The sequence below is a fragment of the Lutjanus erythropterus genome, chromosome 21, assembly GCF_056507025.1.
Source record: "Lutjanus erythropterus isolate fLutEry1 chromosome 21, fLutEry1.hap2, whole genome shotgun sequence".
NCBI lineage: Eukaryota > Metazoa > Chordata > Actinopteri > Lutjaniformes > Lutjanidae > Lutjanus > Lutjanus erythropterus.
In genome coordinates this window covers 12,099,589-12,116,630 of record NC_139337.1, presented here as the reverse complement: position 1 = coordinate 12,116,630, position 17,042 = coordinate 12,099,589, and the positions used below count along the sequence as shown (strand labels likewise).

At 37.5% G+C, this 17,042-nt stretch overlaps 3 protein-coding genes and 1 long non-coding RNA gene across 4 annotated transcripts; all 4 read right to left on the bottom strand.

Annotated features, from left to right (window-relative positions):
• Positions 1–1,426: 1,426 nt before the first annotated feature.
• On the bottom strand, positions 1,427–3,944 carry LOC146307358 (myelin-associated glycoprotein-like). Its single transcript, XM_084710390.1, has 7 exons — positions 3,872–3,944; positions 3,239–3,622; positions 2,632–2,943; positions 2,248–2,517; positions 1,983–2,070; positions 1,817–1,856; positions 1,427–1,675 (listed from the first exon to the last, which is right to left on the bottom strand). Exons 1-7 carry the CDS (start codon positions 3,942–3,944, stop codon positions 1,427–1,429), a joined length of 1,416 nt encoding a protein of 471 aa, XP_084566516.1.
• Positions 3,945–8,048: 4,104 nt separating this feature from the next.
• LOC146307357 (B-cell receptor CD22-like) lies at positions 8,049–11,594 on the bottom strand. The gene is made up of 7 exons (XM_084710389.1): positions 11,179–11,594; positions 10,563–10,946; positions 10,138–10,449; positions 9,754–10,023; positions 8,835–8,922; positions 8,680–8,716; positions 8,049–8,102 (listed from the first exon to the last, which is right to left on the bottom strand). Exons 1-7 carry the CDS (start codon positions 11,252–11,254, stop codon positions 8,049–8,051), a joined length of 1,221 nt encoding a protein of 406 aa, XP_084566515.1. The 5' UTR covers positions 11,255–11,594.
• A 2,357-nt stretch (positions 11,595–13,951) lies between these two features.
• On the bottom strand, positions 13,952–14,876 carry LOC146307356 (uncharacterized). Its single transcript, XR_014772704.1, has 3 exons — positions 14,684–14,876; positions 14,462–14,501; positions 13,952–14,166 (listed from the first exon to the last, which is right to left on the bottom strand). It is a non-coding gene; the product is annotated as an uncharacterized LOC146307356 (long non-coding RNA).
• A 1-nt stretch (position 14,877) lies between these two features.
• LOC146307355 (sialic acid-binding Ig-like lectin 10) lies at positions 14,878–17,034 on the bottom strand (the record flags this gene model as incomplete). The annotated part of the gene is made up of 4 exons (XM_084710388.1): positions 16,644–17,034; positions 16,034–16,417; positions 15,387–15,698; positions 14,878–15,272 (listed from the first exon to the last, which is right to left on the bottom strand). Coding segments are annotated over exons 1-4 (1,167 nt in total), but the record flags the coding sequence as incomplete, so codon positions are not given.
• Between the last annotated feature and the right edge of the window lie 8 nt (positions 17,035–17,042).

The window sequence follows — 17,042 nt, the reverse complement described above, 5'->3', positions numbered from 1 at the left end:
TGGAGGTTGCCGTCAGATAATGACAATGATGTGATCGCCCACTGCTGCTGTTTCATTGTGGACATCATCATATACCAATTTCATGAATATCACCCAACTCTAAAACAAACAATTACAAAATCTGGGGAATACACATTTGAAGACTCCGAGTAACTGATCAATAATGTTCGGACAAAAATGGTCTTGTTGCAGTGGCAAAGACCCAGTTGATCCAATCCAGTAACACATTGACCCAAAACACATAATTTCCATTGATAAATACCCACGAATGACCGAGCAGAAACTGTAATCATCCACTTCATTCTGTCTGTCCTGTTCACAGAGTTGAAAACAAGCACCTGCCTCTCTTCTCTCATGTAAAGACAGAGCCAATTGGAGCAAGTTTTGCAGATGTCTGGTCCTTTGCAAATGACATTATGCAGTTTTTATATATAATATGAAGCAAGAGCAGGGGAACAATGCAAATTTAAATAGTTTGCTATGAGTTGCTTTTTATATGAACTTTTTTTCCACCACGCCACTTGGACAAAGTATAGTTTCAGTGTTGTGTGTACTTCAGTTGCAGTGTACATCTTGTTTCTGCTGCCTCCAAGTGGCCAAATATCTGTTAGTGCAGGTTTAAGACAGAAAAAGCGGAAAATATATGTTTCAGAACAGTTAGGTTAAACCTTTTTTATTTCAAAGTAAAGGAAAAAGATTTTGTTGAGAGAAGTAAAATGCTTTTTGATACTGTATGTTGGCAGAGTCTGAAAATTTGAGTATATTTTTAAACTTTCTGATATAAAAGAATAATGTGAGAATAACATAAATAAATAAATGAATAAAATATACATAAAAATAAAAACTAAAAACACAAATAATAATAAAGAAAACAAATTTAAGGAGGGATGGGATTTTATTGTCATCCATACATTAAATAACATGAAGCTTTATGACCAAGATATGTCTAAAAATGAGTAATTTTGACAATGAAAATGCAGCTGGTGAAATTTCCATTTTCAGCAGTGTCACAGACAAAGACTGTACCTGTTAGAGCCACAAGATGGAGACATTACAACAGAGCACAAACAGTGAGCTTCACTATTGAATTACAGTAACATGAAACGACAGAAGGTTGTAAAGACTGTGTCAGGTTAAAGATGCAATATACAACATTCACCAGATCTTAGCAAACAATTATCTTCTATATAAAGATATTGTGAACTAATGGTGTCCTGAGCAGAGAATGAAGTCACTTTGTTTGTTCAGGCTGGCAGTGAGTGCATGTGAGTCTCCTCTCCATGGCACTCTAAAATACGTTTCTGATAACATTTAAGTAAAAAAAAAATAAAAAAAAATACAATACAAATATTGTATACATGATAAAACATTAGAGCACATTAAACATGAATTCTACACAAATGCAATTTTTTTTTAATAACAACTATTATTTTTTCCTCACTTGAGCGTACAGATCCTCTGGGCTGTCAGCAGTCTGTCTTAAGCTGCTTCCTGTCTTGGACACTTTGACCTGTGCATACAGAACATCCTGCTGCTGTCCACTGTCCTGCACTGACTCAAAGGACAGTTCCGGTCCCTGCTTGGAGAAGTGGATCTCTCCATAATGGATGTTGCTGCTCTCTTCTTCTGTTTTTCTCGCTCCCTCTTCAAGAGTCAGTTCCTCACCTGTTTGACTCTACAAAAACATGAACAAAACAAGAAATGAGAGCTGGCTGAAACCTTCCATATTAAAAAAACATAACAGATTTAGAGACTTTTGGATACATCATATATCTCAGCTCTGCTGTACAGCTTAAGCTTTGCAGCATTTTCACACCTGAGTCTGTTGTGGAGTTGAAAGTGTTGACTTTAAATGCCTGGAAGACATGACAGGTTGTTAGATTCGTTAAACTGTATTTTAGGATAAATTTACAGCATATCACTGGTGTGTCAAGACTGATGGGAAACTGAGTCAAGTATGTGCTTTGATTTGTGATGCTTACCAAACACAGACAACCAGGCAGACAAGTGCAATGGTCCCACTGATTCCTCCTACAACTGCTTCCCATTGCAGAGAGCTAACAGGACGTTCTAATAGAGAAACAAGACCAATGTAAAGCACTAAGTGATGAGATAAAGACATGGTTTAATGTGCTGAAGTTTTTCATGTTAGGTTTATGGTTTGTGTGGCATATTTTCACACAGGCCACCACAACAAAGAGCAGATAAGATTTACATTAGTGGATTTAATAAAAAAAGTAACGTTACCGTTAACAGTTAGATGAATCACTGCTGATGTCTGATTACCAAGATTATTTGTGGCCACACAGTAATAATCTCCTCCATCTGTCACTTTGGTCACATTAAAGCTGTAAGTCTGTCCTTCAGCTACAGTCATGGGTCCATCTTTGCTGTTCTTGAACCAGGTGAAGCGGCTGACTGGAGGCTTGGCTCTGCTGGAGCAGGTCAGGTTCACCCAGCTACCTGCTGACACCAAACCTGATGGACTGATGGACACTGAGGTGTCTTTAGGAGCATCTGAGGAAAATGTGACAGAGATGTGAGATATGAGAGGAACATCAGAGGCTGAATAAGATCCTTTATTTTTATCATGTGCTGACAGGATCCAATAAGAAACTCTGGTTGTCTCACATGAAACACAGAGAGTCTTTGTCTCCTCTGCTGTCTTGACATCTTGTCCTTCATTCACAGGATATCTGGCAGAACAGGTGATGTTGTATCCATCATGTTGGTCTGACAGAGTGATGGTCTCCTGGATTTTAGTTGTAAAGGTTCCATCTGTGTTTTCCTCTATTTTGTTGTGAGAGTCTTGTTGTAGATTCCAGGTGAGTTTAGGAGGGGAGTGTGGACAGGGAGTGAAAGCTGAGCAGGTTATAGTGACAGACTCCTTCTCCTTCAGATCAGCTTCACCTGAGATCTCAATACTGGGGCTCCAAGCAGAATCTGTGGTTTCACATCAAACAAAAATCAAAAGTCCTTTGTGTTTTTAGAAGCCAAAGCTGACACACAATCTGACACTTTTGCATTCTGTATACATGACATAAAATACTTTGACTGTCAAACTGTAACACTAAATAGATTAGAGTCTGTGTTTAATCAAATTTTAATTTCATGGCAAAGTGAAAAAAAAGAGTGTGCTGTTTAACCCAAAACAGCAACTGATTTTCTTGTTTCATTCTAAACATTAATATGAAAGACACAAACAAGAAAGAAAAGACAAGAAGCAACAGTCTCTTACCTTTAATTGTTATTTGAAGAGGATGACAAGAAGCTGTTGCTATGAATGGTCTGTTCTCAATTCTGAAGTAGTATTTGTCTGTATAACTTGTGATTAAACTGGAAAATAAAGTGCTGCAGTTTTTCTCTCTCAGGTTTCCAGTAATATTCATTGGATAAATGTTAACTGTTTCACTGCTGTTGAAAATCACATTGTCTGGATTTTTGCCAAATCTGGAATCATTTTTAATCCACACTCCAAAGGTTTCTCTTCTGTTGTCAAACTCTTGTTCTGATTTAGGTCTAAAGTTACATGGGATTTGTAAACAAGATCCACTCAGTGCTTCAATCTTCTTTGGTGCAGTAATGAAGAGGGATGAATTGTGAGGACAATCAGCCAAAACACCTGAAAACCAGATTAATGATTAACATCATGTGGAGTAAAATCTATGTGAAGAAAAAATTAATGATATACCAAACTTCAAGTCAGGTGCAGCACATTAGGTACTTTTCCTTCAACGTCAGTATAAAATATTTGACTTTTCAGTCAGAACATGAACATTTGGAAACAGTAACTCTATCTGCTCTGTTCTTTCTGTTTAGTTTCCAAACTGTAAATGATTAATGTCTCCAAATAAAAGTGAGTGAAGCTCACCTGAAACAAAGAAGACACTCAGTAACATGTTGACTGTCACCATCTTCACACACAGGACTGCAACCACACTCATCATCTGGATTTAAAAAAAAAAAGAATCAAATAATCTTTTAAACACATCATTCGTGTTCTTTTAAATCAACCTCATAGTCACACATTCAAATCAAGAATTTACCATGTACAACCTGATGTTACTATTTTATAATGATGAATAATCTGCAGAGTTGCACTGAAAACAGTATAAATATTAAATCAAAATGATCCAGCTTGAGTTTATGACGTTGTAATTAAAATAAAATGTTGCAAAAGCAGAAATATTTAACCTTACCAAGCGAGACTGCAGCAAAACGGAGAAACATTCAGATTTAAAATAAAAAATTTGTGAATTTCCGCAGCAATGCAACAGAACCAGTAACAGATTTTCCTGCTCAGCTGCTGTGACATGAAGGCAGACAGACTTGCTACTTCAAGCCACATATCACACGATTAAAATACTGCAGAAATACGAGAAGTCTTCCTCCTTCCTGTTAATGCTCTGTGTGTGAGGCGTGAGGCAGCTTGAGCTCCTCAGAATGCAAATGATTTCTTCTTATCATATGTTTAGCAGATCACTCACTGTAAACCTAAAGGCCTATCTCATTTTGCAGTACATATTTTATTATATATTTTAGTATTTTAGTTCTTGTGTAACCCTTTTGTCACTAAAAAGAGGAGGATTTGAGACCATTAGTAGATAGAGAAATATTAATCAAGTTGTCAGTCACCACCTTTATACAGATCTGCTTTTCTTACAGCTGAAATCTTACCAGATTATTAGGTCAAATATTGATGTTATCCAGGTATTTTAAACTATATCAGAACAAGAATGCTTCCTGCTCTTTGTAGATAACGTGGTTTTGATGGCACCAGCAGACTGTGACCTCCAGTGTGAAGTGGTGGTTCTCAGTTTGCATTCATGTATCTGAGGGTTTTGCTCACCAGTGAGGGTAGAAGGGAGCGTGTGACTGTAAGGTGGATTGGTGTGGTGTCAGCAGTGTTGCAGGTGTTGAACAGACTTTTTTGGTGAAAAGGGAGCTGAGCCGGAAGGCAAAGCTTTTGATTTACCAGTCTGTCATGGGTTGGGGTTTTAATTTAGTTATTTCATAGTTAATGTTGAAAGTCTTGAGTCTTTCCTCATTTGTTTGCTTTACTTCCATTTTGTGTGTTTCTTGCCTTTTTGACACCTGCTCCTGTCAGAGTCAGCGGGCCCACAGACATCCATTTTTTGTTATTTGTCAGCAGCCCAGCCAAGCAGATTGCCAGTCCAGCCCTCCAGGATGCCTCGGGGTCCATCAGGAGGAGCTGGAAAAAACTGTTGGGTGATCGGGACTACATTTCTCAGCCAGGTGGCACTGTGACCTGATGGATGGCAACAGTCAGAACTGGCAAAGAAGATTTTTCTGCATCATTGAAGGAATTTGTTTTATCAAGTGTCCACCAGAAATGAGTATTATTTTAATTAAAAGCATTTGAGGAAGGCATGAGTTGTGTGGGAGATTATTTACACATCTCATTAATGTTGGCAAATGAACAGAAGGAAAGCTTTCCACATCAGACTAAGTTATCCATACATAGATAAGAAATGATCAAGACATTTTGGTGCAGAGAGCTGTGTGATTGCAGAAACACTTACTGACAGAATCAGCAAACCAGCTTCCCCTATTGATTTAGAATTCTCACCTCTTATTAGTGCTATGATATCAGCCGACACCCCTTTCACTTCTCTTTGGGCTCCTCACTCTGGTTTATCAGCCACACACCAGTACAGTTATGTGCTGGCACATGGGGGTGGGGTTGTGGTCACGCATGTGAGCATCATAGTTTTCACTGTCACTGTTACTTTTGAATAAATTATAATACCCGAAATCTCATTGCAGAGTTGCAATTAAAAGAGGACAGATGCTGCTGTGTGCAGCGCATCTCTGATGCCTGGAGTGAAATCCAGACCATAACTTTTTTCACTGATGTAACTATGGTATCACCAAAGAAACAGATCATAAAACTGTGATGTTCATTGAAACTTTGGTGATATCAGCTGTCTTAACTTCTACACAGCTCCTCTCTGCTCACTGGTGCAGCTCTGTCTCACCCCGTCTGTGACACAGTGTGTCTGCTGATTGATCGTGACTTCTAACCAATCAGATGTGCTGCTGTAGGCGGGACATTGAGCCAGACTACAGAGCGTAGTTGTGTATTATACTGTACAGTCTGTATGATCTAATATATGTGTAGTATATACATAGTACAGCACTGTATAAGTTTGAAGTTTTTAATAATATTACCATTATCATTACTATTATCATTATTATTACATTACATAAACTATGGTGATAATTACAGACAAAGATCAAAGACAAGTACATTTTTAAAATAATTTAACCCTAATCCCACCACTTTTTTCTTTTTTGCTGATCTGAAAAAATATCCGATCCGTGACTCAAAACCGTGATACGATCCGTGAGCATCCTGTGTGTGTGTGTGTGTGTGTGTCTCACTCTGCACACACCTCTCATAAGTTATAGCCGCTAGTTAACCACACACAGCTGCTGAGGGGAAAAAGTATGTCAGGCCTCTTTTTGTGTCTATATGTTTTTTTGTCGTGGGCAAAGTGCATTAGAGAGATGTATCATTTTACTGTCAAGTGAGTTGCAGTGTTTTTCCTATGTTTCTAGAGGCAATGAGGCATAGGCTGTTATTTCACTAAAACAATGTAATGTACATCCATATTCACATAATTTTGGACTATCACAGTGTAAATACAACAACAATAACAATAATAATTAGACGATTTTTGAATTGTGATTTTCTCAACCTCTCATTTAAACATATCAGTATTATAACATTTGTATATATACACACAAATTCAATATAATATGCATAAATATAAAATATATAACTTTTATAACTCTGCTGTCTTGCACAAAGTGGATAGTCAAACTGAATAAAAGCACAAATACATTTAAATACATGATTTCTATATCATTTAATTATTTTTTACTTTATTATTAGCACTATGAATAATAAAGGCAGATTATGAATCAGCACCATGGAGAAAATTCATGGCCCTCTTTTAACTTTGAGCACCTGCCCCTCCAAAGGTCTCTGCACGGCCCTGGTTCTGTGTCACATTCAGTGATGGACAACTTACACAGGAAGTGTAATAAGTTACTTTTTAACTTATTGCTCCATTAAAAAGTAACAATTTTACTTTAATAATTACTTAGTATTAAGTATGATAAGTTACATTACTCGTTATATTAGTTTGTTGGCAGCAAGGTTCTCGGGGGAGATCTGTTTTCCGATGTGCACGTCCTCTAAAACATACCACATATGGAAATACGCATCAGCTCGGCCATTACGCATGGCTCTGAAAAGTTTTTTTTTTTTTTTTTGCTGCGTGCGTCACTCTCTCACACGCTCTCTCTTAACTTTCCTGTTTCAATTCTGTCTGTCGATTGTTATAATCGAGACAAAATGGAATTCAAACAAGTTCAATTTGCAACAACGAAAAGCAAACAGGAACCGAAGTAAGTAACAGATTCTGTGTCAGAACCACGGACAGCGCACTCAACAGCGCACACAGCCTGGTGTTAATTTGTTGAAGATAAATGCGAAGAAACTCACAACATTGTCACATTTTCACTATTATTATTTATTTCAGGACCATCATGTTTTGGAGCTCCCCTCAAATGTCTCAGATGAGGCTTTCAGGGGAGCTCATGTTCTTGTCAGGTGAGTCGAGCTCCTCTTCTCTCCCCTGTGACAAAGTTGCCAGACGAAGCCAAAATAATGACAATACTTCCACCTGTGAAAGACCCGCCCTGCCGCCCTGCCGCGCGCACAGAGGAAACACTTTCATCCTTATTTCTCTTTTTGAAATATTTTTACATTAAAAAAAAACAACAACAACATCGAGCCAAAGAAAAAGAATTAACATAAAAAGTTCAGCTCAGTCTTACACAAACTAATGATGAGGCTGCAGTATTTACATTTGTGTTACCTTTCATAAAAATAAACATCTGCCCTGTTCGCACTCCATCCCTTTTCATCTCACCAAATTCTGCAAAGGAATTTAATTTTTAATAAGAAATAGGGAAAAATTCCATTCATGTTGAACATGACGTTTTCCTCTTCTCCTTCATGATGCTTGAATCTCAATCACTCTGCTGCCACCGTCTGGTTCATCTGAGTCCTGTGGACATGAAACAACACACAGACAGAGAGAGAAATGTCAGCCTAAATATAAAATGAGATCATCTCTCTTAAGTGTGTGAACTTGTCAAGTTAGCATCTGCAGTCAAAGACACTGGCTGTGTTGTTTTAACTGTTTCATAGAGTTGAAAAACTATCAATAACAATATCAATTTTGTGTGTGTGCAATTTGTGGTTTTGTTTTATGTATAAATGTTTATGTCTTAGTGTTTATTGGTTCTAAATTTATGTGGATAACTACATTTCATTATTTTTTTAATCACACTCTGTATGCAAAACACTAAAGAAACTACTCAATTAATTGTATAATAATTAAGTGTTAATTAAATCTTTAAGAAGTTGGAAGATGAGTTATGTATCAATATATCTTGGGAGATACAGAGTGTAAACTGGAACCTAAAAATCATATTTTGAAAAGAAAACATCACGAAATTGTGTTACTTTAGCTTAGATACATGAGCAAATAGTACCTATTTTTCTGAAATATTTATATTTTATTGCCCATTAAAGGATTAGTGAAATTAAGTGATTTTGTAAATATTGACAGAATAATGTACCTTCACTGGTTTGTTGCAGCATCTTGATCTAAACCACCTGAAAAAAGGACACGGAATGAAAAAACATGAATGAAGGTTAAACATGAACTTTAAACATTTCAAAGGGACCAATAAGTCTTTAACTGTAAATGATCATATAGAAAAGTTTGTCTCACCACTCAAAGATGATGATTGTACTGTAGAGCATTATGATTCCCAGGATCTTCACTGTAACGAAGACAACAACCCCAAACTGTGGATCATCTGTAACAAGACAACACGGTCACCTCCTACGCAATGGTTCACTTCTTACCTACTGACAACATCGGCTTCAGAAAAACAATGCATTTTAGTCAGGCACACATACACCCCAGATACACCTGAAGTAATCTGTATCCAGATAAGGAAAAACAAATGTTAATGCAGGGTGTAAACACTCTGACAGACTACATTTACAGGTAGTCTGGTTAGACTACTTATCTGGATACATCTTACATTTTAACCCCCAGCGTAAATGAGGTGATTTTTCTGGAGCTGATCATGTAAGTAGCTACAAGTAACACATCCCACTTTCTTCTCATCTCTGCTGTGAAATGCACACATACAGTACTGACTGGCTCTTTCCCAGGCCATGCTAGTGTCATCAGCATCTAGCTGAGTCTGGCTGGGCTGCAGAGCCTGGTCAGACCAGCAGTTTGGCAACAGGGATACAGTACCATGGTGGTTTTTATTGATTTGACTCCCAGCACTACAGGACTGAGTTGACTAGTAAGGCAGATAGATCCATGTCTAACCAAGCTAACTAGCAGGTAAACTAGGTAACTGCTGTCTCTCCATCAGGTTACTCTGTAAGCTAAAGCACCTTGGTACTGTACTGTGTCAAACAGGCCTGATAACATTTCATGACATCTTTATGATGAGTCCGGGAATTCATTCATGACACACTGACACACATAATCATCTCAACTCAGCCAGCCAACCAATCAATAAACAAACCAAGGTTTAGTTCCACAGAAGCAGAAAAGAAGACAAACAGAAAAAAGATTAGAGGAGATTAGATTAAAATGAGCAGATTCAGTGCAGTTCTACATTTACCTGCAATATTCAAATGGTTCCATGATGATGTCTGATTACCAAGATCATTTGAGGCCACACAGTAATAATCTCCTCCATCTGTCACTTTGGTCACATTAAAGCTGTAAGTCTGTCCTTCAGCTACAGTCATGAGTCCATCTTTGCTGTTCTTGAACCAGGTGAAGTGGCTGACTGGAGGCTTGGCTCTGCTGGAGCAGGTCAGCTTCACCCAGCTACCTGCTGACACCAAACCTGATGGACTGATGGACACTGAGGTGTCTTTAGGAGCATCTGAGGAAAATGTGACAGAGATGTGAGATATGAGAGGAACATCAGAGGCTGAATAAGATCCTTTATTTTTATCATGTGCTGACAGGATCCAATAAGAAACTCTGGTTGTCTCACATGAAACACTGAGAGTCTTTGTCTCCTCTGCTGTCTTGACATCTTGTCCTTCATTCACAGGATATCTGGCAGAACAGGTGATGTTGTATCCATCATGTTGGTCTGACAGAGTGATGGTCTCCTGGATTTTAGTTGTAAAGGTTCCATCTGTGTTTTCCTCTATTTTGTTGTGAGAGTCTTGTTGTAGATTCCAGGTGAGTTTAGGAGGGGAGTGTGGACAGGGAGTGAAAGCTGAGCAGGTTATAGTGACAGACTCCTTCTCCTTCAGATCAGCTTCACCTAAGATCTCAATACTGGGGCTCCAAGGAGAATCTGTGGTTTATAAGCAGACTTACAATCAGCTTTATTGTCCAAAATTGTGTCTGATTCTCGTTTTTAATCTACTGCATCATTACAGAATGTAAGAAACCAAAAAAGTCTCTTACCTTTAACTGATATTTGAAGAGGATCACAAATAGCTGTTGCCATGAATGGTCTGTTCTCAATTCTGAAGTAGTATTTGTCTGTATAATTTGTGATTAAACTGTAAAATAAAGTAAAACAGTTTTTCTCTCTCAGGTTTCCAGTAATATTCACTGGATAGATGTTAACTGTTTTACTACTGTTGAAAATCACATTGTTTGGATTGTGGCCAAATTTGGGATCATTTTTAATCCACACTCCAAAAGTTTCTCTACTGCTGTCAAACTCTTGTTCTGATTTAGCTCTAAAGTTACATGGGATTTGTAAACAAGATCCACTCAGTGCTTCAGTCTTCTTTGGTGCAGTAATGAAGAGGGCTATTTGATGATCACAGTTGGCCAAAGCACCTGTCAAATCAGTTTCACAATTAACAAAATGTGGGAAAAATGAGTTCATGATACACAAAATGGTATGTCGCATGCTGGTCTATTCCCCTGTCCTGTAGACAACATTTCACTTTTTAGTGATGAAGACTTGTTCTGCTGTGTTTCATAATGAAGTCCAAACTCTACATAATTAATAATTATAATAATACTAATGATAAAAAGAAAAATAAAAGTGACTGAACAAACACCTCACCGGAAACAAAGAAGACACTCAGTAACATGTTGACTGTCACCATCTTCACACACAGGACTGCAACCACACTCATCATCTGGGTACAAACAAACAAACAAACAAACAAAAAAAAACAACCAAAAAAACTTTACAATGTTTTAATCAAAACATCTTCTAAACAATTAATTCATGTTATTTTAAATTAATCGTAAATTCACACATTCAAACTAGGAACTTTGCTACCACCAGATGTTAATGTGTAGTAATGAATAGTACCTGCAGAGTTGCACTGAAAAGAGCTTAAATAATAAAATCAAAATGATCCGGTGTTATTTTCTGACATTACAGTCAAAATGAAATGCTGCAGAAGACACTTCTTGTTTATATAAGGCTAATTTCTGCTAAACCAAAACCCATCAAGTAAAATATATCATGTCTCTCTCAGTGGAGTTCAGAACAGCAGCAAAATACAAAACTGCCTGGGTTAAAAAAAAATTCAAACATAAAAAGCAGAAACATTTGAGCTTACCAAACAAGGCTGTAGTTCAAAAGGAGAAGCACTTTGTTTTAAAATCAGGCAATTTGTCAATTTCAGAAGACCTGCAACAGACTCAGTGATGGACTTCTCTGCTCAGCCGCTGTGATATAAAAACAAACTCACTTTTTGTTACCAGCTACATATTGCACAGCTAAAATACGCAGAATTAAGTATGCATCTTTCCTCTCCACGCCCCGAGAGTAAGGAAATCAGTGTTGCATCTTATCAGATCAGCTATCAGCTTATCAGGGTGCAAATGACTTGTTCCTACTAAGGAGGATGACGTGAGAACATCAGTAGAGATAACCAGTGTTTTATAACACAAATAAGCAAGAAACGTCCCCTGAATCACATAACTAAAGCCTCATTTATCATACAACAACCAGCTAATCATCTATCCCTTCTGAATTTTTTATATTCAAACATGCAATTGTACAGTGCGTCCACAACAGGTCCGGGTGAAGCGTCTGGATTCTTTTTTTTTTTTTTTTTGGAAGGAATTTGTTTTATCAAGTGTCCATCAGAAATGATGTAACAGAAGGCATGTGTTCTATATACGAGAATTAACAGTCAGCACATGACAGAGGAACAAAATTCTAGACCACACAATGGAGACATTTTCTTGCAGAGAAATGTCTGGTTGCAGTCGCTAAGATGACCCACATGTTGGCGAGACATCAAGATCCTGTTTACGTCTGCATACTCTATCACGGCATCATCAGCTCACATCCCACCACTTCTCTTTTACTCACTCACTGCTTTTTTAGCCAGTATAACGTCTATTTTTTTTTACTATACTTTACTAACCTATAATCATAAATACAGTATTTTATTTACAATGCACTAATAAAACAGCCTGGGCAACAAAAATGAATGAATGAATGAATAAATGAATGAATGAATGAATGAATACATACATACATACATATCCAGAGAGCCTCTATTTCCCAAAACTCCCCTCTATTTACATGAAATGGTTTGGGCAGGCACACATGGTGTTTGCTAGCAGTAAACAGGAGTAAGGAACATGGTTTGGTTTGGTTTGAAGTGCTATTGGAGCAGATTCATGACTCATATCACAAATTAATCAGGTTTCCAAAAGTGGAAACAAAGGAAAAAAAAAAAAGAGAGGAGAAAGAGAAGAGAGGGCGACAGTATGTCAACCAGTTCTTCAAACCGGTTTAGTTTAGGTGGGTCTAGTCTATGACTGGTGGAAAGTAATCAGTTTTGGCCACAGTGAAATAGGAGACTGTTGTTACCTTAACATTATTTATTTAATATTCCTGGTTAAATTTCACTCCTCTTTCAGCCAACATTCAATCAATCAATACAAGTAAGCATTATGTTGAATGACATGTCAGATGGCATAATTGTAGGAGGTCCATGGCAATTTATATTATTATTATGAAAAAGACAAAATATCAAATCCCTTTCAGTGACAAAAATGCAAACAATTAAATTATTTTTCCACATAATATATTTTTTGAAACAAAAACAGCATATACTCTGTATTGGATGCTGGGCAGTTTGCAAACACTTTTGCACATTTCTTATCAGACCAGTTTTGTATTCAGAATGTTTCGTGCATCATGTCCACATGGTCCATGAACCACAAGAGAGTTACAGCGTTAATAAAAGTTGAGTTATGTAAAGCTTTGAATTGGTCAGTTAGGTTCTGGAGGTCTGGTTACAGGGTTGTTGTGACTTGTGGTTGTGGGGCTCAGTGTGATATCTTGTCATGGGGCCCAAAATCCCTGGTGGCACCTCTGGCCTTCAGGCTTCATTTATGCCATATTGTGCCAATAAATCCCAGTAAATCTTACACACTGGACCTTTAAATGCCTTGTGAAAAAAAACTATACTTTAAAATATCACAAAGTTAAATGGCACAAAGATTTTAAAATGAAATATGATTTTAGTGCTTCACTGGTAATGTGTTTGAGTCTATTTACAGCTTTGTGACTTGTACTTACACATATAGACATACAGGTTGTTAATTACACAACAACAGCCGCATGACGTCAGTACACAGATATGAACTATGATAATATGGCAACTGACAAAACCAACTAAAATGCAGGGTGCGGGGGAGGTTTTGAGCTTCCCTTAATTCAACAGTAGGCAGTGATGATGACATTTTCCTGTCTGGGCAGCAGTGTTTTTTACCTTAACTGACACTAAACGTCTTGAATGAGTAAGAAATAAAGCCATATTATGAAACCACTTCAAATGTGATCACAACACATCACTCAGTTTTTTCTTCACTTGAGTGAGGCAGTCTTTGTTCAGCTGTTTGCCGGCTTGGACACTTTGACCTGTGCGTACAGTGTATCCTGCTGCTGTCCGCTGTTGTGCTTTGCATCAGAGGATGGTTCAAGTCTCTGCCCGAAGAAGTCGATCTCTCCGTAATGGATGTTTTCTTCTGTGTTGCTGGCTGGCATTTGAACAGCCGCCCCGTCACCGCTGTGACTCTGTGAAGAATGAATCATGAAATGATATGAGCTGGATCCTTCTCATGGATAGTCTCATGGTCTCATAGACACTGTATCAGTGCACAGAACAAGTAAACAATTTGATGCGAACGACAGCATGGAGACTGAAGACAAGAGTAAAGAATGGGTTGCACCATTTGTTTCGCACTCAATAACCTCTCAAAGATCTACTTACTGTTAAGACTGATGCTTTCACATGTCTTAGACACACTGAAGACACAGATAATACTCAAAACAGTTCAGTACTTTGTAAGGAAGTTCACTATTTTCCCACCTGAGTCTGTTGTGAAGCCTGATGTTTTGACTTAAACCACCTGGAAAATATTAGAAAGTATAATGGTACTGTGTTTCAGGTTGAATAGACAATAGGAATGAGGACTGATGGGAAGCAGACATTATTGGATGTACATCAGTGCAAAAAAAAAAAAAATAATAAAATAGACAGATCACATCCTCATCCATGTCCTCATCATGAACAAAAGTTTGTGATTCTCACCAAACACAGACTGCAGAGCAGATGACAATGATGACAATGATCACTCCAAGAGCTGAACCCCACAGTAGAGAGCTATCTGTTCAAAAGACAAAAACAACACAACTAAACCCAGTGACTAAAAGAAGACAAAGGTTGAATGTGAACATGAAACAATACTGATGTAGCCATTATTTGTATATAATCATTACATACAAGTGGGATAAAAAAAGTGGTTTCCTGGGTAATAACACAAACAAGTAAACAAAAAAACAAACAAAAGCAGAAAAGATGAGAGCAGATTTGATTAAATTAAGCAGATTCAGTACAGTTCTACATTTACCTGCACTGTTCAAATGAATCCGTGTCGATGTCTGATTACCAAGATCATTTGAGGCCACACAGTAATAATCTCCTCCATCTGTCACTTTGGTCACATTAAAGCTGTAAGTCTGTCCTTCAGCTACAGTCATGGGTCCATCTTTGCTGTTCTTGAACCAGGTGAAGCGGCTGACTGGAGGCTTGGCTCTGCTGGAGCAGGTCAGCTTCACCCAGCTACCTGCTGACACCAAACCTGATGGACTGATGGACAGTGAGGTGTCTTTAGGAGCATCTGAGGAAAATGTGACAGAGATGTGAGATATGAGAGGAACATCAGAGGCTGAATAAGATCCTTTATTTTTATCATGTGCTGACAGGATCCAATAAGAAACTCTGGTTGTCTCACATGAAACACTGAGAGTCTTTGTCTCCTCTGCTGTCTTGACATCTTGTCCTTCATTCACAGGATATCTGGCAGAACAGGTGATGTTGTATCCATCATGTTGGTCTGACAGAGTGATGGTCTCCTGGATTTTAGTTGTAAAGGTTCCATCTGTGTTTTCCTCTATTTTGTTGTGAGAGTCTTGTTGTAGATTCCAGGTGAGTTTAGGAGGGGAGTGTGGACAGGGAGTGAAAGCTGAGCAGGTTATAGTGACAGACTCCTTCTCCTTCAGATCAGCTTCACCTGAGATCTCAATACTGGGACTCCAAGGAGAATCTGTGGTTTCAAATCAAGCACATTTTAAACAAAAAAATAAATTGTAACGATTAAAAATGTGTTTTTAAAAGGTAAAGGTTGCACAGAGGCTGAAACCTTTATATTGAAACTGCAGAGTATAAATAAAAGTTTGTTCTGCTTTTCAGTGTCACAAAATTGAAACCATTTTGATGGCAAACTGTAACAATAGAAATGTTTAATCCAAATTTATTAATGAAAAAAATAAAAAATCTCCAAAATGAAAGAGTCTGTTTAGGTCAAAACTGGAACTGATTTCACTTTTCACTCTAATCAATAACATTAAAGACTGACTGAAAGAAACAAAAGTATCTTACCTTTAACTGTTATTTGAAGAGGATCGCAAATGGCTATTGCCATGAATGGTCCATTCTGTTCAATTCTGAAGTAGTATGTGTTTGTATAACTTGTGATTAAACTGGAAAATAAAGTGCTGCAGTTTTTCTCTCTCAGGTTTCCAGTAATATTCATTGGATAGATGTTAACTGTTTTACTACTGTTGAAAATCACATTGTTTGTAATGGCAATTCTAGGCAGATTTTTAATCCACACTCCAAAGGTTTCTCTTCTGTTGTCAAAATCTTGTTCTGGTTCAGCACTAAAGTTACATGGGATTTGTAAACAAGATCCACTCAGTGCTTCAATCTTCTTTGGTGCAGTAATGAAGAGGTTTGCTCTCTGAGGACAATCAGCCAAAACACCTGAAAAACATGCGCAAAGAGAAAGTTCCTAGAAAACAAGCTACAGTTCAGCAGCAAGTTAAATAATTTTTCCCTTTAACAACGTCAGTATAAAATATTTCACTTTCACAGTCAGGACATAAATAGTTAGAAAAACTATATCTGCTCTGTTCTTTCTGTTTTGTTTCTAAGTGAAATCCAAACTGTAAATGATTAATGTCTCCAAATAAAAGTGAGTGAAGCTCACCTGAAACAAAGAAGACACTCAGTAACATGTTGACTGTCACCATCTTCACACTCAGGACTGCAACCACACTCATCATCTGGATTTGAAAAAAAAAAGTTATTTTTCAATATTTCAATCAAGTATTTTTTAAACAAATCATCGAACAGTTGAAGCATAAAAAGCAGAAACGTTTGAGCTTACCAAATGAGCCTGCAGTCAAAACGGAGAAACAGTTTGTTTTAAACACAGGCAATTTGTGAATTTCAGCAAAGCTGTAACAGAACCAGTAACAGACTACCTACTAACTGTTGTAGCATAAAAACACACAGACAGTTGCTACATATCACGTGACCAAAATACTGAAGAAATAAAAAAAAAAGTCTTCATCCTTCCTGTTTGCACCCTGTGAATGAAAAAAAT

What these genes read in the sequence shown, in the direction of transcription:
- LOC146307357 (XM_084710389.1), bottom strand. Translation starts at nt 11,254, where the DNA reads ATGATGAGTGTGGTTGCAGTCCTGTGTGTGAAGATGGTGACAGTCAAC. An exon ending in AAAGACTCTCAGTGTTTCAT is followed by an intron (nt 10,024 to 10,137) that starts GTGAGACAACCA and finishes CATTTTCCTCAG; the next exon opens with ATGCTCCTAAAGACACCTCA. An exon ending in ACAATCATCATCTTTGAGTG is followed by an intron (nt 8,717 to 8,834) that starts GTGAGACAAACT and finishes TCCTTTTTTCAG; the next exon opens with GTGGTTTAGATCAAGATGCT.
- LOC146307358 (XM_084710390.1), bottom strand. Translation starts at nt 3,944, where the DNA reads ATGAGTGTGGTTGCAGTCCTGTGTGTGAAGATGGTGACAGTCAACATG. An exon ending in GAGTGTCTTCTTTGTTTCAG is followed by an intron (nt 3,623 to 3,871) that starts GTGAGCTTCACT and finishes TCTGGTTTTCAG; the next exon opens with GTGTTTTGGCTGATTGTCCT. An exon ending in AAAGACTCTCTGTGTTTCAT is followed by an intron (nt 2,518 to 2,631) that starts GTGAGACAACCA and finishes CATTTTCCTCAG; the next exon opens with ATGCTCCTAAAGACACCTCA.